The sequence below is a fragment of the Cuculus canorus genome, chromosome 2 (genome assembly GCF_017976375.1).
Source record: "Cuculus canorus isolate bCucCan1 chromosome 2, bCucCan1.pri, whole genome shotgun sequence".
Classification (NCBI taxonomy): domain Eukaryota; kingdom Metazoa; phylum Chordata; class Aves; order Cuculiformes; family Cuculidae; genus Cuculus; species Cuculus canorus.
In genome coordinates this window covers 1,250,418-1,273,651 of record NC_071402.1, presented here as the reverse complement: position 1 = coordinate 1,273,651, position 23,234 = coordinate 1,250,418, and the positions used below count along the sequence as shown (strand labels likewise).

The 23,234-nt window shown below is 58.6% G+C and overlaps 1 protein-coding gene across 1 annotated transcript; it reads left to right on the top strand.

The window, feature by feature from the left end:
* Positions 1-1,627: 1,627 nt before the first annotated feature.
* On the top strand, positions 1,628-23,028 carry DGAT1 (diacylglycerol O-acyltransferase 1). Its single transcript, XM_054057755.1, has 16 exons — positions 1,628-1,737; positions 3,943-3,983; positions 5,096-5,181; positions 5,307-5,359; positions 7,765-7,870; positions 7,974-8,075; positions 8,173-8,247; positions 9,738-9,841; positions 11,221-11,259; positions 12,268-12,309; positions 12,464-12,508; positions 14,009-14,121; positions 14,262-14,327; positions 17,641-17,728; positions 21,716-21,778; positions 21,872-23,028. Exons 1-16 carry the CDS (start codon positions 1,732-1,734, stop codon positions 22,016-22,018), a joined length of 1,176 nt encoding a protein of 391 aa, XP_053913730.1. The 5' UTR covers positions 1,628-1,731; the 3' UTR covers positions 22,019-23,028.
* Positions 23,029-23,234: the final 206 nt, after the last annotated feature.

Below are 23,234 nucleotides of genomic sequence, written 5' to 3'. Positions count from 1 at the left end.
CCCTCCCCTGCCCCTTCTTGGGGTCCCCCCCAAACTGGGGGTCCCTGAGTTTCTGAGCACCCCCAAACTGGGGGTCCCCACAGATGTCCCCAAATTGGGGGTCCCCGAGTTTCTGAGCCCCCCCAAACTGGGGATCCACGAATTTCTGAGCCCCCTCAAACTGGGGGTCCCTATCTGTGTCCCCAAACTGGGGGTCCCCGAATTTCTGAGCCCCCCAAACTGATGGTCCCCACCTATGTCCCCAAACTGGGGGTCCCCGAGTTTCTGAGCCCCCCAAAACTGGGGGTCCCCATTTGTGTCCCCAAACTGGGGGTCCCCGAGTTTTATGAGCCCCCCCAAACTGGGGGTCCCCACCTATGTCCCCAAATTGGGGGTCCCTGAGTTGCTGAGTCCCCCCCAAACTGGGGTCCCCGAGTTTCTGAGCCCCCCCAAACTGGTGCTGCCCCCCCAAATTGGGGGTTCCCATTCGTGTCCCCAAACTGGGGGTCCCCGAATTTCTGAGCCCCCCCAAACTGGGGGTCCCCACCTATGTCCCCAAATTGGGAGTCTCTGGGGTGCTGCCCCCCCCCCCCAAACTGGGGGACCCCGAGTTTCTCAGCCCTCCCAAACAGGGGGTCCCCGGGGTTCTGCCCCCCCAAATTGGGGGTCCCCATTCGTGTCCCCAAACTGGAAGTCCCCGAATTTCTGAGCCCCCCCAAACTGGGGGTCCCCATCCATGTCTCCAAAGGGGGGGCCTCAAGGTGCTGTCCCCCCAAAACTGGGGGTCCCCGGGTTTCTGAGCCCCCCCGAATTGGGGGTCCCCACCTATGTCCCCAAAGTGGGGGTCCCTGAATTTCTGAGCCTCACCAAACTGGGGGTCCCCATCCATGTCTCCAAAGGGGGGGTCCTCAAGGTGCTGCCCCCCCAAAACTGGGGGTCCCCGAGTTTCTGAGCCCCCCCAAAACTGGGGGTCCCCACCTATGTCCCCAAACTGGGGGTCCCCGAGTTTTTGAGCCCCCCCAAACTGGGGGTCCCCATCCATGTCTCCAATGGGGGGGTCCTCAAGGTGCTGCCCCCCCAAAACTGGGGGTCCTCGGGTTTCTGAGCCCCCCCCCAAAACTGGGGGTCCCCACCTATGTCCCCAAACTGGGGGTCCCCGAGTTTCTGAGCTCCCCCAAACTGGGAGTCCCCAATCTCTGTCCCCAAGTGCTGCCCCCCCAAATTGGGGTCCCCAAGTTTCTGAGCCCCCCCAAACTGGGGGTCCCCACCTGTGTCCCCAAACTGGGGGTCCCCGAGTTTCTGAGCCCCCCCAAACTGATGGTCCCCACCTATGCCCCCAAAATGGGGGTCCCTGAGTTGCTGAGCCCCCCCCCCAAACTGGGGGTCTCTGAGTTTCTGAGCCCCCAAAACTGGGGGTCCCCATCTGTGTCCCAAAACTGGGGGTCCCCGAGTTTCTGAGCTCCTCCAAACTGGGGATCCCCGAGTTTCTGAGCCCCCCCAAACTGGGGAATCCCCATTCGTGTCCCCAAACTGGGGGTCTACAGGGTGCTACCCCCCCCAAACTGGGGGTCCCTGAGTTTCTGAGCCCCCCCCAAACTGCGGGTGACCACCCCCAATGTCCCCAAAGTGGGGGTCCCCCCAAGTTGATGGCCCCCCCACTTTGTCCCCAGATGCCACAAAGTGCAGGAGTCGCTGCTGAGCTCCGCCAGCGGCTACAGCAATTATCGGGGGGTCCTCAACTGGTGTGTGGTCATGCTGGTGAGTTTTTGGGGGGGCCCTGGGGGGGTCCTGGGGTCCTGGTGGCCACCAGGAGGTCCTGGTGGCCACTATGGGGCTACCGGAGCGGCCACTGTGGCCACCAACAGCCTTAGTGATGCCACTGGGTGTGGGGATGGTGTGAGTTTTGGGGGTCCTGGGGGGAAAAAGGGGGGTTTGGGGGGGGCAAAGGAGTCCCTGTGGCTACTTAGAGGGTCATGGTGGCCACTATAGACTCCCAGTGGCCACCATGGGGCTACCAGAGCGGTCACTGTGGCCACCAACAGCCTTAGTGATGCCACTGGGTGTGGGGATGGTGTGAGTTTGGGGGGTCCTGGGGGGGAAAAAGGGGGTCCGGGGGGGACTCTGGGGGGGGGAAGGGGACCCTGTGGCTACTTAGAGGGTCCCGGTGGCCACTATAGGGTCCCGGTGGCCACTATAGGGTACCGGTGGCCACTATATACTCCCAGTGGCCACCATGGGGCTACCAGAGCGGTCACTGTGGCCACCAACAGCCTTAGTGATGCCACTGGGTGTGGGGATGGTGTGAGTTTGGGGGGTCCTGGGGGGAAAAAGGGGGGTTCAGGGGGGGCAAAGGGGTCCCTGTGGCTACTTAGAGGGTCATGGTGGCCACTATAGACTCCCAGTGGCCACCATGGGGCTACCAGAGCGGCCACTGTGGCCACCAACAGCCTTAGTGATACCAATGGGTGTGGGGATGGTGTGAGTTTGGGGGGTCCTGGGGGGAAAAAAAGGGGGGTTCAGGAGGGGCAAAGGGGTCCCTGTGGCTACTTAGAGGGTCACGGTGGCCACTATAGACTCCCAGTGGCCACCATGGGGCTACCAGAGCGGCTCTGGAGGCCACCAACAGCCTTAGTGATGCCACTGGGTGTGGGGATGGTGCGAGTTTGGGGGTGTCCTGGGGGGGGAAATGGGGGTCCGGGGGGGTTCAGGGGGGGCAAAGGAGTCCCTGTGGCTACTTAGAGGGTCATGGTGGCCACTATCAGGCGCTGGTGGCCACCATGGGGCTACCAGAGCAGCCACAGTGGCCACCAACAGCCTTAGCGATGCCACTGGGTGTGGGGATGGTGAGAGTTTGGGGGTGTCCTGGGGGGGTCCTGACACCACCCATGTGGCTACCAACATGGCCGCCATGGTAGCCACGAAGGCAATAAGTGGCCACCTGGGATGGCAATTGGCTGCTATGTGGCCACCGGAACAATCGTGGTGGCAACTGATTGCCCGGTGTGGCTTTCATTAGTAAAGGGAAGGGATTTTTGTGGCTAGTGGAGCCACGGAGTTGGTAGCCACCGTGGCCTCTGGGCTCCCTGGGGAAGTGGGAAGCCCTGGGCTACCACACTGGTCATGTCGGTGGCCACAGCAGCTCTGGGCCACCATAGAGGCATTGTTGGTGGCCACAGCGGCTCTGGGCCACCATAGAGGCATTGTTGGTGGCCACTGTGGCTCTGGGCCACCATAGTGGTATTGTTGGTGGCCACAGCGGCTCTGGGCCACCATAGAGGCATTGTTTGTGGCCACAGCGGCTCTGGGCCACCATAGTGGCATTGTCGGTGGCCACAGTGGCCCTTCCCCCCCCCTTCCCCCCCCCTTCCCCCCCCTTCCCCCCCCTTCCCCCCCCTTTTTCCCCCCTTTTTCCCCCCCTTTTCCCCCCCTTTTCCCCCCCTTTTCCCCCCCTTTTCCCCCCCTTTTTCCCCCCCTTTTCCCCCCCTTTTTCCCCCCCTTTTCCCCCCCTTTTTCCCCCCTTTTTCCCCCCTTTTTCCCCCCTCTTTCCCCCCTTTTTCCCCCCCTTTTTTCCCCCCCTTTTCCCCCCCTTTTTCCCCCCCTTTTTTCCCCCCTTTTTCCCCCCTTTTTCCCCCCCTTTTTCCCCTCCTTTTTCCCCCCCTTTTTCCCCCCCTTTTTCCCCCCCTTTTTCCCCCCCCTTTTCCCCCCCTTTTTCCCCCCCCTTCCCCCCCCTTTTCCCCCCCGCCCCCCCTTTTTCCCCCTCTTTGCCCCCCCATTTGCCCCAACCCTATTTGCCCCCTCACCCCTATTTGCCCCCCTTATTGCCCCCCTCACCCCTTATTGCCCCCTCACCCCTATTTGCCCCCCTTATTGCCCCCCCACCCCTATTTGCCCCCCACCCCCATTTGCCCCCCCACCCCTATTTGCCCCCCTTATTGCCCCCCTCACCCCTATTTGCCCCCCCAGGTGTTGAGCAACGCTCGCCTCTGCCTGGAGAACCTCATCAAGTGAGGGGGGGGCAACAAGGGGGGGCAGTAAGGGGAGGGGGGGCAAAAAGGGGGGGCAGTAAGGGGAGGGGGGGCAAAAAGGGGGGGTAATAAGGGAAAGGGGGGCAAAAAAGGGGGGCAATAAGGGAAAGGGGCAAAAAGGGGGAAGGGGCAACAAGGGGGGTAATAAGGAATAGGGGGGCAATAAGGGGGGGTAATAAGGGAAAGGGGGGCAAAAGGGGGGACAGTAAGGGGAAAGGGGGGCAATAAGGGGGGGTAATAAGGGAAAGGGGGGCAAAAGGGGGGGCAGTAAGGGGAAAGGGGGCAAAAAGGGGGGTAATAAGGGGAGAAGGGCAAAAAGGGGGGTAATAAGGAAAGGGGGGCAATAATGGGGGGTAATAAGGGAAAAGGGGGGCAATAAGGGGGGTAATAAGGGGGATAATAAGGGAAAAGGGGGCAATAAGGGGGGGTAATAAGGGAAAGGGGGGGCAATAAGCGGGAAGGGGGCAACAAGGGGGGTAATAAGGAATAGAGGAGCAATAAGGGGGGGTAATAAGGGAAGGGGGGCAATAAGGGGGGCAATAAGGGAAAGGGGGGCAATAAGGGGAGAGGGGGCAAAAAGGGGGGGCAATAAGGGAAAGGGGGGCAAAAAAGGGGGCAGTAAGGGAAAGGAGGGCAAAAATGGGGGTAATAAGGGAAGGGGGGCAATAAGGAATGGGGGGCAATAAGGGGGGGCAATAAGGAATGGGGGGCAAAAAAGGGGGTAATAAGGGAAAGGGGGGCAATAAGGAAAAGGGGGGCAATAAGGGAAAGGGGGGCAATAAGGGGGGCAATAAGGGAAACGGGGGCAAAAAGGGGGGCAATAAGGAATAGGGGGCAAAAAGGGGGGCAATAAGAGGGGGCATCTCAAAATGGGTTGAAGAAGAGGGGGTGAACCCCAAAATTTGGGGGGGAAGATGAAAGGAGACCCCTAAAATATGGGAGGGGAATGGAGGGGGGTGTGTGGATTTGGGGGGGCTTAAATAGGAGAGGGATGGATTTGAGGGGGGACACAATGGGGGGACCCCAAAATGGGAATAGGGGGGAGATATTGGGGGGGTCCCCCCTTAATTTTGGGGTTCCCCCCCCCCCAGATATGGGATCCTGGTGGACCCCATCCAGGTGCTGTCGCTCTTCCTCAAGGATCCCTATAGCTGGCCGGCTCTCTGCCTCGTTATCGGTAATTTCCCCCCCCCTTAATTAATTTGGGGGACCCCCTATCATTTGGGGGACCCCCTCCATTTGGGGGACCCCCCCAATATTTTGGGGACCCCCCCTTTTTTCCTTTGTGTCCCCCCCTCTTAGTGGCCAATGGCTTCGTGGTAGTGGCGTTAACGCTGGAGCGTCGGATTGCGGCGGTGAGAAATAACCCCTTGCCCTGAACCCCAACTTTTTTTGGGGGGGCTGCGGACCCCCTCATGTCCCCCCCACCCCCTGTGGCCCCCCCCGTGTCCCTTCACCCCATAATTTCCATCTTAGACCCCCCCAATCTCTACCCCGCCCCCCAAAATCCTTCCACCTCCTATTTGAGCTCCCCCAATCCCACACTTTTTTGGGGTCCCCCCATTTTTCACCCCCCCAAATCCTTCCCCCCCTCATTTTGGGGTGCGCCCCCTCTTACTCCCCTTCTTTTGGGGTCCTCCCCAATCTCCCCCCCCCCCCATTTCCCATCCCTCTCTCCATCTCCCTTCATTCCTCCCTCCTTATTTTTGGGGTCCCCCCATCTTTCACCCCCTCCCAATCCTTCCCCCCCTCATTTTGGGGTGTCCCCCCTCTTACTCCCCTTCTTTTGGGGTCCCCCCCCACTCTTCCCCCCCCATTTTACCCCCCCCAATCTCTCCCCCCCCAATTTCCCATCCCTCTCTCCATCTCCCTTCATTCCCCCCTCCTTATTTTTGGGGTCCCCCCATCTTCCCCCCCCCCCAATCCTTCCCCCCCAATTTTGGGGTCCCCCCCCATTTCCCATCCCTCTCTCCATCTCCCTTCATACCCCCTCCTTAGTTTTGGGGTCCCCCATCCTTTCCCCCCTTTCCCCAATCCTTCCCTCCTCTTTCATAGTGGCCCCCCTTTATCCCCCCCAATTTTGGGGTCCCCCCCAATTCCCCATCCCTCTCTCCATCTCCCTTCATTCCCCCCTCCTTATTTTTAGGGTCCCCCCATCCTTCCCCCAATCCTTCCCTCCTCTTTCATAGCAGCCCCCCTTTATGCCCCCCCAATTTTGGGGTCCCCCCCAATTTCCCATCCCTCTCTCCATCTCCCTTCATTCCCCCCTCCTTATTTTTAGGGCCCCCCCATCCTTCCCCCCTTTCCCCCAATCCTTCCCCCCTCTTTCATAGCAGCCCCCCTTTATCCCACCCCCAATTTTGGGGTCCCCCCCCAATTTCCCATCCCTCTCTCCATCTCCCTTCATTCCCCCCTCCTTATTTTTAGGGTCCCCCCATCCTTCCCCCCTTTCCCCCAATCCTTCCCCCCTCTTTCATAGCAGCCCCCCTTTATCCCCCCCCCAATTTTGGGGTTCCCCCCCAATTTCCCATCCCTCTCTCCATCTCCCTTCATTCCTCCCTCCTTATTTTTGGGGTCCCCCCATCTTTCCCCCCCCCCAATCCTTTCCCCCCCATTTTTGGGGTCCGCCCCCCAATTTCCCATCCCTCTCTCCATCTCCCTTCATTCCCCCCTCCTTATTTTTAGGGTCCCCCCATCCTTCCCTCAATCCTTCCCCCCTCTTTCATAGCAGCCCCCCTTTATCCCCCCCCAATTTTGGGGTCCTCCCCACTCTTTCCCCCCCATTTTACCCCCCCCAATCTCTCCCCCCCCCATTTTACCATCCCTCTCTCCATCTCCCTTCATTCCTCCCTCCTTATTTTTGGGGTCCCCCATCTTTCCCCCCTCCCCAATCCTTCCCCCCCTCATTTTGGGGTGTCCCCCCCTCTTACTCCCCTTCTTTTGGGGTCCCCCCACTCTTTTCCCCCCCCCAGTTTTGGGGTCCCCCCCAATTTCCCATCCCTCTCTCCATCTCCCTTCATTCCCCCCTCCTTATTTTTAGGGTCCCCCCATCCTTCCCCTAATCCTTCCCTCCTCTTTCATAGTAGCCCCCCTTTATCCCCCCCAATTTTGGGGTCCCCCCCACTCTTCCCCCCCCCATTTTCCCCCCCCATCTCCCCCCCCCCCAATTCCCATCCCTCTCTCCATCTCCCTTCATTCCCCCCTCCTTATTTTTGGGGTCCCCCCATCTTTCCCCCTCCCCAATCCTTCCCCCCCAATTTTGGGGTCCCCCCCCAATCTCTCCCCCCCCCCCCAATTTCCCATCCCTCTCTCCATCTCCCTTCATTCCCCCCTCCTTATTTTTAGGGCCCCCCCATCCTTCCCCCCTTTCCCCAATCCTTCCCCCCTCTTTCATAGTGGCCCCCCTTTATCCCCCCCCAATTTTGGGGTCCCCCCCACTCTTCCCCCCAATCTCTCCCCCCCCCAATTCCCATCCCTCTCTCCATCTCCCTTCACTCCTCTTCCTATTTTTAGGGTCCCCCCATCTTTCCCCCTCCCCAATCCTTCCCCCCCCCCAGTTTTGGGGTCCCCCCCCCAATTTCCCATCCCTCTCTCCATCTCCCTTCATTCCCCCCTCCTTATTTTTAGGGCGCCCCCATCCTTCCCCCAATCCTTCCCTCCTCTTTCATAGCAGCCCCCCTTTATCCCTACCCTCATTTTGAGGTGTGTCGTCCCCCCCCCCCAAATTTCGGGGTGTCCCCCTTCCCCCCCAAAACAAAAGGGTTCCCTATCGGAAGGCATCGCCTCCGCTCTTCGTGCGCTCAACTTGTTGGCCATCCTCTTCTTCCCCGCGGCCACCGTCCTCAGTGTCCCCTCCGTCACCCCAGGTAAAGTCTTTATCCCTTTTTTGGGGGGGTCCCCTTTGTTCTAAAAGGGACTTTAGGGCCCCCCCTTTTTCTCAGCCCCCCCTTTTTTCTCCTTCTTTCTTAGTGGGCGCCGTCTTCGCTCTCACCGTTTACACCATCCTCTTCCTCAAACTCTTCTCCTTCCACGACGTCAACAAATGGTGCCGCGAAGGCGAGGGGGGGGCAGGTAGGTGGGGGGGGGGATGATGAAGAGTTTTGGGGGGGCATTAAATGGGGGGGGGTCATTATTACCCCCCCAAAAAAATAAATCCATTTGGTTCCAGTTGCCGCAACGCCCAAAGCCAACGGAGAAGTTGGACGGAACGCGGTGACCTACCCGGAGAACCTCACTTATCGCAGTGAGGGAGGGGGGGCGATTGAGGGAGGGGGCAATTAAGGGGGGTCTTGGGGTAATTGAGGGGGAATTGGAGGGGTCTTGGGGCAATTAAAGGGCAATTAGGGGGGGTCTTGGGGCAGTTAAGGGGCGATTGGGGGGGATCTTGGGGGAATTAAGGGGGGTCTTGGGGGAATTGAGGGGGGTCCTGGGGCAATTGAGGGGGGTCCTGGGGCAATTGAGGGGGATCTTGGGGGAATTGGGGGGGTCTTGGGGGAATTGAGGGGGGTCCTGGGGCAATTGAAGAGGGTCCTGGGGCAATTGTGGGGGTCCTGGGGCACTTGAGGGAAGTCCTTGGGCAATTGAGGGAGGTCCTGGGGTAATTGGGGGGGGTCTTGTGGCAATTAAGGGGCAATTGGGGGGGGTCTTGGGGCAATTAAGGGGGATCTGGGGGGGAATTGGTGGGGGTCTTGGGGCAATTAAGGGGGGTCTTGGGGGAATTGGGGGAGGTCTTGGTGCAATTAAGGGAGGTCCTGGGGCAATTATGGGGGTCTTGGGGGAATTGGGGGGGTCTTGGGGCAATTGTGGGGGTCTTGGAGCAATTAAGGGGGGTCTTGGGGTAATTGAGGAGGAATTGAGGAGGTCTTGGTGCAATTAAAGGGCAATTAGGGGGGTCTTGGGGCAGTTAAGGGGCAATTGGGGGGTCTTGGGTCAATTAAGGGGGATCTTGGGGGAATTAAGGGGGGTCTTGGGGCAATTAAGGGAGGTCCTGGGGCAATTATGGGGGTCTTGGGGCAATTAAGGGGTGTCTTGGTGGAATTGGGGGGGGTATTGGGGCAATTGAAGGAAGTTTATGGGCAATTGAGGGGGATCCTGGGGCAATTATAGGGATCTTAGGGGAATTGGGGGTGTCTTGGGGGAATTGGGGGGGGTCCTGGGGCAATTGAGGGGGGTCCTGGGGCAATTGAGGGAGGTCCTGGGGCACTTATGGGGGTCTTGGGGCAATTAAGGGGGGATTGAGGGGAGTCTTGGGGCGATTAAGGGGGTCTTGGGGCAATTAAGGGGAATTAAGGGGGTCTTGGGGCAATTAAGGAGGGGATTAAGGGGGTCTTGGGGCAATTGAGGGAATTAAGGAGTTCTTGGGGCAATTAAGGAGGGAATTAAGGGGAGTTTGGGGGCAATTAGGGAGGAAATTAAGGGGGGTCTTGGGGCAATTAAGGGGGGATTGAGGGGGTCTTGGGGCAATTGAGGGATTTAAGGGGGTCTTGGGGCAATTAAGGGGCAATTAGGGGGCAATTAGGGGGTAATTAGGGGATCTTAGGAGATTTGGGGGGCGCTTGGGGCAATTAAGGAGAGAATTAAGGGGGTGTGGGGGGCAATTGAGGATCAATTGGGGGTTCTGGGGGCAATTAAGGGGCGTCCTGGGGCAATTAGGGGGTGGTGTGCAGGGGGATTTAGGGGGTTCTGGGGGTAATTAAGGGGTCCCTTAATTTTTGGGGTGTCCCCCCCCCCCAGATCTCTATTACTTCCTGGTGGCTCCGACGCTGTGCTATGAGCTGAGCTTCCCGCGGTCCCCCCGCGTCCGCAAGCGCTTCCTCCTGCGCCGCCTCTTCGAGATGGTGGGGGCAACTGGGAGGGACTGGGAGGCACTGGGAGGAACTGGGAAGGGGAATTGGGGGTGCTGGGGGGGACTGGGAGGGGGAAATTGGGGTGCTGGAGGGGTTGAAAGGCTCCTATAGGGGTAATTGGGGTAATGAAGGGGGACTGGGAGGGGAACTGGGGGTGCTGGGAGGCACTGGGAGGAACTGGGAGGGGACTGGGGGTGCTGGGGAGGACTGGGAGGGGGAATTGGGGGTGCTGGGGGGGATTGGGAGGGGGAACTGGGGGTGCTGGGAGGGATTAGAGGGGATCTGGGGGTACTGGGAGGGGGAATTGGGGGTACTGGGAGTACTCGGAGGGGGTGCTGGGAGGCACTGGGAGGGGGGACTGGGGGTGCAGGGAGGGACTGGGAGGCACTGGGAGGGGGAACTGGGGGTGCTGGGGGGGACTGGGAGGGGGAACTGGGGGTGCTGGGGGGACTGGGAGGCACTGAGAGGGGGAATTGGGGGGGACTGGAAAGGGGAACTGGAGGTGCTGGGGGGACTGGGAGGGGAACTGGGGGTGCTGGGAGGCACTGGGAGGAACTGGGAGGGGGACTGGGGGTGCTGGGAGGGACTGAAGGGGGACTGGGAGGGGAAGTGGGGGTGCTGGTGAGGACTGGGAGGCACTGGGAGGGGGTACTGGGGGGGACTGGGAGGGGGAACTGGGTGTGCTGGGGGGACTGGGAGGCACTGGGAGGGATTAGAGGGATACTGGGGGGGACTGGGAAGGGGAACAGGGGGTGCTGGGGGGTACTGGGAGGGGGAATTGCGGGTACTGGGGGGGACTGGGAGGAACTGGGAGGGGGAATTGGGGGTGCTGGGAGGGACTGGGAGGCACTGGGAGTGATTAGAGGGTTACTGGGGGGGGACTGGGAGGCACTGGGAGGGATTAGAGGGGAACTGGGGGTACTGGGAGGGGGAATTGGGGGTACTGGGGGGTGTTGGGATGGGGAATTTGGGGTGCTGGGGAGACTGGGAGGCACTGGGAAGGGGAACTGGGGGTGCTGGGGTGGAACTGGGGGGGACTGGGCAGGACTGGGAGAACTGGCGGTGAACTGGGAGGAACTGGGGGTGCTCAGAGATGAACTGGGAGGAACTGGGAGTGCTGGAGTGGAACTGGGAGGAACTGGGGTGGAACTGGGGGTGCTGGAGGGGAACTGGGAGGAACTGGGGTGGAACTGGGGGTGCTGGAGGGGAACTGGGAAGAACTGGTATGGAACTGGGGGTGCTGGAGGGGAACTGGGAAGAACTGGTATGGAACTGGGGGTGCTGAGGGGGGGGAACAGGGAGTGCTGGGTGGAACTGGGAAGAACTGGGAGCTAACTGGGAGTAACTGGGAGCGTTGCCCCCCCCCCCAGCTCTTCTTCCTGCAGCTGCTGGTGGGGCTCATTCAACAGGTACTGGGGGGGTCCCAGTATGGAATGGGGGGGGTCCCAGTATGGAATGGGGGGAATCCCAGTATGGAATGGGGAGGCCAGTATGGAATGGGGGGTCCCAGTATGGAATGGAGGGGGGTGCCAGTATGGAATCTGGGGATCCCAGTATAGAATGGGGGTCCCAGTATGGAACGGGGGGGTCCCAGTGTGGAATGGGGAGAATCCCAGTATGGAATGGGAGGGGGCCCAGTGTGGAATGGGGGGACCTGTATGGAATGGGGGGTGTCCCAGTATGGAATGGGGGGAATCCCAGTATGGAATCTGGGGATTCCAGTATGGAACAGAGGGGTCCCAGTATGGAACAGGGGGATCCCAGTATGGAATGTGGAGGGTCCCAGTATGGAATGGAGGGGGGTCCCAGTATGGAATCTGGGGATTCCAGTATAGAATGGGGGTCCCAGTATGGAACGGGGGGATCCCAGTATGGAATGTGGAGGGTCCCAGTATGGAATGGGGAGAATCCCAGTATGGAATGGGAGGGGGCCCAGTATGGAATTGGGGGGACCTGTAGGGAATGGGGGGGGGTCCCAGTATAGAATCTAGGGATCCCAGTATGGAATTGGAGGGGTCCCAGTATGGAATGGGGGGGTCCCAGTATGGAATGGGGGGTGTCCCAGTATGGAATGGGGGTCCCAGTATGGAACGGGGGTCCCAGTATAGAATGGAGGTGATCCCAGTATGAAATGGGATGGTCCCAGTATGGAACGGGGGGATCCCGGTATGGAATGGGGGAGTCCCAGTATAGAATGGGGAGAATCCTAGTATGGAATGGGGGGGGGGCAGTATGGAATGGGGGGGTCGTCCCAGTATGGAATCTGGGGATCCCAGTATGAAATAGGGTGATCCCAGTATGGAACGGGGTGATCCCAGTATGGAATGTGGGGGTCCCCATATGGAATGTGGGGGGGTCTGTATGCAATGGGGGGGCAGACATGACCCCCCCCCGCCATTCCCCCCCTTTCTCTGCAGTGGATGGTTCCTACGATCCAAAACTCTATGAAGCCATTTCGGGTGAGTTCATTTTTTTTGGGGGGGATTTTGGGTGAAAATGGATTTTTTTTTGGGGGGGCATCTCAGGAGCCCCCCCTTTTCCCACCCCCCCCCCCACTCCTCGTACCCCCATACCCCCCCCATACCCCCCCCAATTTTAACTCCATTCCCATAGGATATGGATTATTCCCGCATCATCGAACGCCTCCTCAAGCTGGCGGTGAGCGATGCCCCCCCCCGAACCCCCCAATTTTCCCCCCCAACCCCCCAATTTTGCCCCCCCGACCCCCCAATTTGCCCCCCACACCCCCAATTCCCCTCCAAATACCCCCAATCCCCCCCTCGACTCCCCAATTCCTCCCAGTTCCACCAGTTTCCGCCTTTATCCCCCCAATTCCCCCCAGTTTTGGCCCCCGAACCCCCCAATTCCCCCCGAACTCCCCAATCCCCCCCAAATACCCCCCAGTCCCCTCCGCGACTCCCCAATTCCTCCCAGTTCCACCAGTTTCCGCCTCTATCCCCCCAATTACCCCAATTTACCCCCGACCCCCCCAATTTTCCCCCAATTTACCCCCAAACCCCCCAATTTTGCCCCCCGACCCCCCAATTTTGTTCCCCGACCCCCCAATTCCCCCCCAAATACCCCCCATTCCCCCCCGTGACTCCCCAATTCCTCCCAGTTCCACCAGTTTCCGCCTTTATCCCCCCAATTCCCCCCAATTTTCCCCCTGAACCCCCCAATTTACCCCCTGAACCCCCCAATTTACCCCCTAACCCCCCAATTTTGACCCCCCGACCCCCCAATTTGCCCCCCACACCCCCAAATTCCCCCCCAAATACCCCCCATTCCCCCCCGTGACTCCCCAATTCCTCCCAGTTCCACCAGTTTCTGCCTTTATCCCCCCAATTCCCCTCAATTTTCCCCCCAAACCCCCCAATTTACCCCCTAACCCCCCAATTTTGCCCCCCAGACCCCCCAATTTGCCCCCCACACCCCAAATTCCCCCCCCAAATACCCCCCAGTCCCCCCGCGACTCCCCAATTCCTCCCAGTTCCACCAGTTTCCGCCTCTATCCCCCCAATTCCCCCCAATTTACCCCCGACCCCTCCCAATTTTCCCCCCAATTTACCCCCAAACCCCCCAATTTTGCCCCCCCGACCCCCAAACCTGCCCCTCACACCCCCAATTCCCCCCCAAATACCCCCCAGTCCCCCCGCGACTCCCCAATTCCTCCCAGTTCCACCAGTTTCCGCCTCTATCCCCCCAATTCCCCCCAATTTACCCCCGACCCCCCCAATTTTCCCCCCAATTTACCCCCAAACCCCCCAATTTTGCCCCCCGACCCCCCGATTTGCCCCCCACACCCCCAATTCCCCCCCAAATACCCCCCAGTCCCCGCCGTGACTCCCCAATTCCTCCCAGTTCCACCAGTTTCCGCCTTTATCCCCCAAATTTTCACCCCAATTTACCCCCCTAACCCCCCAATTTACCCCCAAACCCCCCAATTTACCCCCTAACCCCTGAATATTGCCCCCCAACCCCCCCCAATTTGCCCCTCACACCCCCAATTCCCCCCCAGTGCCCCCCACCACTCCCCAATTCCTCCCAGTTCCACCAGTTTCTGCCTTCATCCCCCCAATTTACCCCCCGAACCCCCCGATTTACCCCCCGAACCCCCCAATTTCCCCCCCTGACCCCCCAATTTTGCCCCCCCCGTAGGTTCCAAACCACCTCATTTGGCTCATTTTCTTCTATTGGTTTTTCCACTCCTGTCTCAACGTCGTGGCTGAGCTCCTCCAGTTTGGAGATCGGGAATTCTACCGGGATTGGTGGTGAGGGAGGGGGGGGGGATCAAACTTGGAACCTCACTCCCCCCCCATCTTAGGCTTTTGGGGACCCCCTCAGGCTTTTGGGGACCCCCCCAAGGCTTTAGGGACCCCCTTCCCACCCCAAAATCCCTCTTTTTTATTAGGAATTCCGAGTCCGTGACTTATTTCTGGCAGAATTGGAATATCCCAGTGCACAAGTGGTGCCTCAGGTTGGGGGGGGCTGGGGTTAATTAGGGGGGGGCTGGGGTTAATTAGGGGGGCTGGGGCTAATTAGGGGAGGCTGGAGCTTATTAGGGGGTCTGGTGGTAATTTGGAGGGGGCTGGGGTTAATTAGGGGGGGCTGGGGTTAATTGGGGGGGCTGGAGCTAATTAGGGGAGGCTGGAGCTTATTAGGGGGGCTGGTGGTAATTAGGGGGGGCTGGGGTTAATTGGGGGGGTTGGAGCTAATTAGGGGAGGCTGGAGCTTATTGGGGGGTCTGGTGGTAATTTGGGGGGGCTGGGTTAATTGGGGGGGCTGGAGCTAATTAGGGGAGGCTGGAGCTAATTAGGGGAGGCTGGAGCTTATTAGGGAGGCTGGTGGTAATTTGGGGGGGCTGGGGCTAATTAGGGGTACTGGTGGTAATTAGGGGGGGCTGGTGGTAATTAGGGGGGGTCTGGGGTTAATTGGAGGGAGTCTGGTGGTAATTGGGGGGGCTGCGGTTAATTAGGGGGACTGGTGGTAATTAGGGGGGGCTGGGGCTAATTAGGGGGACTGGTGGTAATTAGGGGGGTCTGGGGCTAATTGGAGGGGGGCTGGGGTTAATTGGAGGGGGTCTGGTGGTAATTAGGGGAGGCTGGAGCTTATTAGGGGGTGTCTGGTGGTAAGTGGGGGGGTCTGGGGCTAATTGGAGGGGGTCTGGTGGTAATTAGGGGGGGTCTGGGGCTAATTGGAGGGGGTCTGGTGGTAATTTGGGGTGGTCTGAGGCTAATTGGAGGGGGTCTGGTGGTGATTGGGGGAGCCCTGGTGGTAATTAGTGGGTTGGCTGGTGGTAATTAAGGGGTCTGGGGCTAATTAGGGGGACTGGTGGTAATTAGGGGTGGTTTGGGGCTAATTGGAGGGGGTCTGGTGGTAATTTGGGGTGGTCTGAGGCTAATTGGAGGGGGTCTGGTGGTGATTGGGGGAGCCCTGGTGGTAATTAGTGGGTTGGCTGGTGGTAATTAAGGGGTCTGGGGCTAATTAGGGGGACTGGTGGTAATTAGGGGTGGTTTGGGGCTAATTGGAGGGGTCTGGTGGTAATTGGGGGGGTCTGGGGCTAATTGGAGGGGGTCTGGTGGTAATTAGGGGGGGGTCTGGGGCTAATTGGAGGGGGCTAGTGGTGATTGGGGGAGCCCTGGTGGTAATTAGTGGGTTGGCTGGTGGTAATTAAGGGGTCTGGGGCTAATTAGAGGGGGTCTGGTGGTAATTAGGGGGGGTCTGGTGGTGATTGGGGGAGCCCTGGTGGTAATTAGTGTGTCGGCTGGTGGTAATTAAGGGGTCTGGGGCTAATTAGAGGGGGGCTGGTGGTAATGGGGGGTGTCTGGTGGTAATTAGGGGGGGGTCTGGTGGTAATTGGGGGAGCCCTGGTGGTAATTAAGGGAGGAACTGGTGGTAATTAGGGGGTGTCTGGTGGTAATTGGGGGAAGCCGTGGTGGTAATTAGGGGGTCTGGGGCTAATTGGGGGGGGGGTCTGGGGGTAATTGGGGGATCCCTGGTGGTAATTAAGGGGGGACTGGTGGTAATTAGGGGGTGTCTGGTGCTAATTGGGGGAAGCTGTGGTGGTAATTAGGGGGTCTGGTGGTAATTGGATGGAGGGGGCTGGGGCTAATTGGAGGGGTCTGGTGGTGATTGGGGGAGCCCTGGTGGTAATTAAGGGAGTAATTAGGGGGTGTCTGGTGCTAATTTGGGGCATCTGGTGTTAATGGGGGGCTGGTGCTATTTGGAGGGGGAGGTCTGGTGCTAATTAGGGGGAAGCTGTGGTGGTAATTGGGGGTCTGGTGGTAATTAGGGGGGTGTGGTGTTAATTGGAGGGGGCTGGTGGTGATTGGGGGAGCCCTGGTGGTAATTAAGGGGGGGACTGATGGTAATTAGGGGGTGTCTGGTGCTAATTGGGGGAAGCCGTGGTGGTAATTAGGGGGTCTGGTGGTAATTAGGGGGGGGCTGGTGCTAATTGGAGGGATCTGGTGCTAATTATTGGGGGCTGGGACTAATTAGGGGGTGTCTGGTGGTAATTAGGGGGTGTCTGGTGGTAATTGGGGGGCTGGTGCTAATTGGAGGGGGGTCTGGTGCTAATTAGGGGGTGGCTGGTGGTAATTAGGGGGTGGCTGGTGTTAATTGGAGGGGGCTGGTGGTGATTGGGGGAACCCTGGTGGTAATTAAGGGGGGGACTGATGGTAATTGGGGGGAGCCCTGTTGGTAATTAGGGAGGTGGCTGGTGCTAATTAGTGGGGGGGGGTCCTGATGGTAATTATTGGGGGTCTGATGGTAATTGGGAGGAGCCCTGGTGCTAATTGAGGGGTATCTGGTGTTAATTGGGGATGTCTGGTAGTAATTAGGAGGGGTGGCTGATGGTAATTAGTGGAGTTTGGTGCTAATTGGGGGTACCTGGTGCTAATTAGGGGATATCTGGTGCTAATTAAGGAAGGGAAGGTGGGATCATGGTGTTAATGGGGAGCCCCGGTGCTAATTAGGGGTTGTGTGTATGGCCCTAACGAAGACAATGCACTACTTGGGGGCCCCTGGTGTTAATGAGGGGGGCTGGTGCTAATTGGGGGGGTGCTGGTGCTAATTTGGGGGGGGGTTGGTGATAATTGATGGGAGCCCTGGTGGTAATTAGGGGGGTGGCTGGTGGTAATTAGGGGGTGTCTGGTGCTAATTGGGGGTGTCTGGTGCTAATTAGGGGGGACTGATGGTAATTGGGAGGAGACCTGGTGGTAATTAGGGGGGTGGCTGGTGGTAATTAGGGGGGTGTCTGGTGCTAATTGGGAGGTGTCTGGTGCTAATTGGGGGTGTCTGGTGCTAATTAGGGGACTGATGGTAATTGGGAGGAGCCCTGGTGGTAATTAGGGAGGTCGCTGGTGGTAATTAGGGGGTACCTGGTGCTAATTGGGGGGTGTCTGATGCTAATTAGGGGGGTCTGGTGCTAATTGGGGAGTCTGGTGCTAATTGAGGGGTATCTGGTGCTAATTGGGGGGTGGCTGGTGGTAATTAGGGGGGCGGCTGGTGCTAATTAGTGGAGTTTAGTGCTAATTGGGGGGTATCTGGTGCTAATTAGGGGATATCTGGTGCTAATTAAGGAAGGGAAGGTGGGATATTGGTGTTAATGGGGAGCCCCGGTGCTAATTAGGGGGGGTGTGTACGGCCCTAACGAAGACGCTGCACCACTTGGGGGGGCCCTGGTGTTAATGAGGGGGGGCTGGCGCTAATTAGGGGGTGCTGGTGCTAATTAGGGGTGCTGGGCTAACGAAGGGCATCGCTAACGAGGTGCCCCCCCCCCCCTTTCTCAGGCATTTCTACAAACCGCTGCTCCGCTGGGGGGTCAACAAATGGGCGGCACAGGCGGCCGTGTTCCTCGCCTCCGCCTTCTTCCATGAGGTCTGGGAACCCCCAAATCCCTTCCTGCACCCCCAAATCCCACCCGGGTTCCCCAAAAGTCCTTCCTGACCCCTAAAATCCTGCCTGGATCCTCAAAATCCCTTTGTGACCCCATCCAAATCCCCTCCTGCATCCCACAAATTGCCTCCTGCATCCCATAAATCCCACCTGGGTCCCCAACATCCCTTCATGACCCCCCCAAATCCCTTCCTGCACCCCAAAATCCCACCTGGGTCCCCCCAAAAGTCCTTTCTGACTCCTAAAATCCTGCCTGGATCCTCAAAATCCCTTTGTGACCCCATCCAAATCCCCTCCTGCATCCCACAAATTGCCTCCTGCATCCCATAAATCCCACCTGGGTCCCCAAAATCCCTTCGTGACCACCCCCAAAATCCCTTCCTGCACCCCCAAATCCCACCTGGGTCCCCCAAAATCCCTTCCTGCCCCCCAAAATCCTACCTGAGTCCCCCAAAATCCCTTTGTGACCCCCTCCAAACGCCCACCTGCATCCCACAAATTCCCTCCCACATCCCATAAATCCTACCTGGGTCCCCCCAAATCCCTTCCTGCACCCCCAAATCCCACCCGGGTTCCCCAAAAGTCCTTTCTGACCCCTAAAATCCCACCTGGATCTTCAAAATCCCTTTGTGACCCCATCCAAATCCCCTCCTGCATCCCACTAATTGCCTCCTGCATCCCATAAATCCCACCTGGGTCCCCCCAAATCCCTTCCTGCACCCCCAAATCCCACCTGGGCCCCCCCAAATCCCTTCCTGCCCCCCAAAATCCTACCTGGGTCCCCCAAAATCCCTTTGTGACCTCTCCAAATCCCTTTCTGCATCCTCCAAATCCCCTCCTGCATCCCACAAATTCCCTCCTGCATCCCATAAATCCAACCTGGGTCCCCCCAAATCCCTTCCTGCACCCCCAAATCCCACCCGGATCCCCCCAAAATCCCTTCCTGCCTCCCAAAATCCTACCTGGGTCCCCCAAAATCCCTTTGTGACCTCCTCCAAATCCCCTCCTGCATCCCACAAATTCCCTCCTGCATCCCATAAATCCCACCTGGGTCCCCAAAATCTCTTCGTGACCCCCCAAATCCCTTCCTGCACCCCCAAATCCCACCTGGGTCCCCCAAAATCCCTTCCTGACCCCTAAAGTCCCACCTGGATCAACCAAAATCCCTTCCTGACCCCCTCCAAACGCCCTCCTGCATCCCACCAATTCCCTCCTGCATCCCATAAATCCCTCCTGGGTCCCCAAAATCTCTTTGCGACCCCCCCAAATCCCTTCCTGCCCCCCAAAATCCTACCTGGATCCCCAAAATCCCTTTGTGGCCCCCTCCAAATCCCTTTCTGCATCCTCCAAGTCCTCTCCTGCATCCCATAAATCTCACGTGCATCCGATAAATCCTACCTGTGTCCCCAACATCCCTTTGCGACCCCCCCAAATGCCTTCCTGCACCCCCAAATCCCACCTGGGTCCCCCCATAATCCCTTCCTGACCCCCAAAATCCTACCTGGGTCCCCCAAATCTCTTTGTGACCCCCTCCAAATCCCTTCCTGCATCCCCCAAATCCCCTCCTGCATCTCATATATCCTACCTGGGTCCCCAAAATCCCTTTGTGACCCTCCAAATCCCTTCCTGCACCCCCAAATCCCACCTGGGCCCCCCCAGAATCCCTTCCTGCCCCCCAAAATCCCACCTGGGTCCCCCAAAACCCCTTCGTGACCCCCCCCCGATCCCCTCCTGCATCCTCCAAATCCTCTGCTGCATCCCACAAATTCCCTCCTGCATCCCATAAATCCCACCTGGGTTCCCCCAAATCCCTTCCTGCACCCCCAAATCCCACCCAGGTCCCCCAAAATCCCTTCCTACCCCCCAAAATCCTACCTGGGTCCCCCAAAATCCCTTCGTGACCCCCCCCGATCCCCTCCAGCATCCCCAAATCCCTTCCTGCATCCCGTAAATCCCACCTGGCTCCCTAAATTCCTTTCATGATCCCCCAAAATCCCTTTCTGCACCCCCAAATCCTACCCGGGTCCCCCAAAATCCCTTCCTGCCCCCCAAAATCCTACCTGGGTCCCCCAAAATCCCTTTGTGACCCCCTCCAAATCCCTTCCTGCATCCCCCAAATCCTCTCCTGCATCTCACAAATTCCCTCCTGCATCCCATAAATCCCACCTGGGTCCCCAAAATCCCTTCGGGACCCCCCAAATCCCTTTCTGCACCCCCAAATCCCACCCGGGTTCCCCAGAATCCCTTCCTGACCCCTAAAATCCCACCTGGATCCTCAAAATCCCTTTGTGACCCCATCCAAATCCCTTTCTGCATCCTCCAAATCCCCTCCTGCATCCCATAAATCCCACCTGGGTCCCCAACATCCCTTCGTGACCCCCCCAAAATCCCCTCCTGCACCCCCAAATCCCACCCAGGTCCACCCAAAATCCCTTCCTGCCCCCCAAAATCCTACCTGGGTTCCCCCAAATCCCTTCCTGCATCCTCCAAATCTCCCCCTGCATCCCACAAATTCCCTCCTGCATCCCATAAATCCTACCTGGGTCCCCCCAAATCCCTTCCCGCACCCCCAAATCCCACCCGGGTCCCCCAAAATCCCTTCCTGCCCCCCAAAATCCCACTTGGGTCCCCCAAAATCCCTTCGTGACCCCCCCCGATCCCCTCCAGCATCCCCAAATCCCTTCCTGCATCCCGTAAATCCCACCTGGCTCCCTAAATTCCTTTCACGATCCCCCCCAAATCCCTTCCTGCCTCCCCAAATCCCACCTGGGTTCCCCAAAATCCCTTCGTGACCCCCCCCGATCCCCTCCAGCATCCCCAAATCCCTTCCTGCATCCCGTAAATCCCACTTGGCTCCCTAAAATCCTTTCACGATCCCCCAAAATCCCTTCCCGCACCCCCAAATCCCATCCGATCCCCCCAATATCCCTTCCTGACCCCCAAAATCCCACCTGGGTCCCCCAAAATTCCTTCCTGCATCCTCCAAATCCCCTCCTGCATCCTCCAAATCCCCTCCTGCATCCCACAAATTCTCTCCTGCATCCCATAAATCCCACCTGGGTCCCCAAAATCCCTTCGTGACCTCTCCAAATCCCTTCCTGACCCCGAAATCCTACCTGGATCCCCCAAAATCCCTTTGTGACCCCTCCAAATCCCTTTCTGCATCCTCCAAATCCCCTCCTGCGTCCCATAAATCCCACCTGGGTTCCCCCAAATCCCTTCCTGCACCCCCAAATCCCACCCAGGTCCCCCAAAATCCCTTCCTGTATCCCATAAATCCTACCTGGGTCCCCCAAAATCCCTTCGTGACCCCCCCTCATCCCCTCCAGCATCCCCAAATCCCTTCCTGCATCCCGTAAATCCCACCTGGCTCCCTAAATTCCTTTCACGATCCCCCCCAAATCCCTTCCTGCACCCCCAAATCCCACCCGATCCCCCCAATATCCCTTCCTGACCCCCAAAATCTCACCTGGGTCCCTCAAATCCGTTCGTGATCCCTCCAAATCCCCTCCTGCATCCCATAAATTCCCTCCTGCATCCCATAAATCCTACCTGGGTCCCCCCAAATCACTTCCTGACCCCCAAAATCCCACCTGGGTCCCCCAAAATCCTACCTGGGCCCCCAAAATCCCTTCGTGACCCCCCCAAAATCCCTTCCTGCACCCCCAAATCCTACCCGGGTCCCCCCAAAATCCCTTCCTGACCCCCAAAATCCCACCTGGGTCCCCCAAAATCCCTTCGTGACCCCCCCTCATCCCCTCCAGCATCCCCAAATCCCTTCCTGCATCCCGTAAATCCCACCTGGCTCCCTAAAATCCTTTCGTGATCCCCCCCAAATTCCCATCCTGCATCCCCAAATCCCATCCTGGACCCCCCAAATCCCTTTGTTCCCCCCTCAAATCCCTTCCCATCCCCCTAAAACCCTTCCTAACCCCCTTCTCCCCTTCCCAAATCCCTCTTTTCCCGTAGTACCTGGTGAGCGTTCCGTTGCGGATGTTCCGGCTTTGGGCGTTTATGGGGATGGCGGCTCAAGTAAGGATCCAAATCCACCTTCGGCATCGCTTTTCCGGCACCGCCGAGGAGAGCGACGGCGTAACAGCCGCCGGCTTTTCCGATCTTTCCCAGATCCCGTTGGCTTGGTTCGTCTCCAAATTCCTTCGCGGCAATTATGGGAATGCGGCCGTATGGATCTCGTTGATCATCGGACAACCGATCGCCGTCCTCATGTACGTCCACGACTATTACGTCCTCAACTATGAAGGCAATCAGTGATCCAGCGGCCTCCGGAACGGCCGATCCATGGGATCCTTGGACTTTCGGGAGGTGTCGCCTCATCCCTTTGGGATCGACCGTTCCCGGCGTTTCCCGTCTTTGTGAATTGAATGGTGAATCAATGCAATCGTCGTCGTCGTTCGTCGCTCCGGAAGAAAGGGGAGGATGGAATCGATTCCCCTTTCCCCTGCGTTTAGACGGGAGGAGCGGAATCCGGTTTGGATCCGGTTGTCCTGGGGATGCTGGGATCCAATGGCCATTGTCCTGGGGATGTTCCTGGGATCCAGTTGCCCTGGAGACGTTGGGATGCTGGGATCCAGTTGCCCTGGAGATGTTGGGATGCTGGGATCCAGTTGCTCCAGGGATGCTGGGCTCCAGTTTCCCTGGAGATGTTGGGATGCTGGGATCCAGTTGCTCCAGGGATGCTGGGATCCAGTTGCCCTGGAGATGTTGGGATGCTGGGATCCAGTTGCTCCAGGGATGCTGGAATCCAGTTGCTCCAGGGATGCTGGGATCCAGTTTCCCTGGAGATGTTGGGATCTGGATTCTGGCCACTCCAGGGATGCTGGGATCCAGTTGCCCTGGAGATGTTGGAATGCTGGGATCCAGTTGCCCCAGGAATGTTGGGATCTGGCCTCTGGCTGCTCCGGGAATATTGGGATCCCATTGCCCTGAGGACACTGGGATCCAGTTGCCCTGGAGATGTTGGAATGCTGGGATCCAGTTGCCCCAGGAATGTTGGGATCTGGCCTCTGGCTGCTCCGGGAATATTGGGATCCCATTGCCCTGAGGACACTGGGATCCAGTTGCCCTGGAGATGTTGGGATGCCGGGATCCAGTTGCCCCAGGAATGTTGGGATCTGGCCTCTGGCTGCTCTGGGAATGTTGGGATCCCATTGCCCTGGGGATGCTGGAATCCAGTTGCCCTGGAGATGTTGGGATGCTGGAATCCAGTTGCTCCAGGGATGCTGGGATCAAGTTGCCCTGGATATGTTGGGATGCCAGGATCCAGTTGCCCCAGGAATGTTGGGATCTGGATTCTGGCCACTCCAGGGATGCTGGGATCCAGTTGCTCCAGGGATGCTGGGATCCAGTTGCTCCAGGGATGCTGGGATCCAGTTGCCCCAGGAATGTTGGGATCTGGCCTCTGGCTGCTCTGGGAACGTTGGGATCCCATTGTCCTGGGGATGCTGGAATCCAGTTGCCCTGGAGACGT

What these genes read in the sequence shown, in the direction of transcription:
- DGAT1 (XM_054057755.1), top strand. An exon ending in TGCCTGGAGAACCTCATCAA is followed by an intron (nt 3,984 to 5,095) that starts GTGAGGGGGGGG and finishes CCCCCCCCCCAG; the next exon opens with ATATGGGATCCTGGTGGACC. An exon ending in CGAAGGCGAGGGGGGGGCAG is followed by an intron (nt 8,076 to 8,172) that starts GTAGGTGGGGGG and finishes ATTTGGTTCCAG; the next exon opens with TTGCCGCAACGCCCAAAGCC.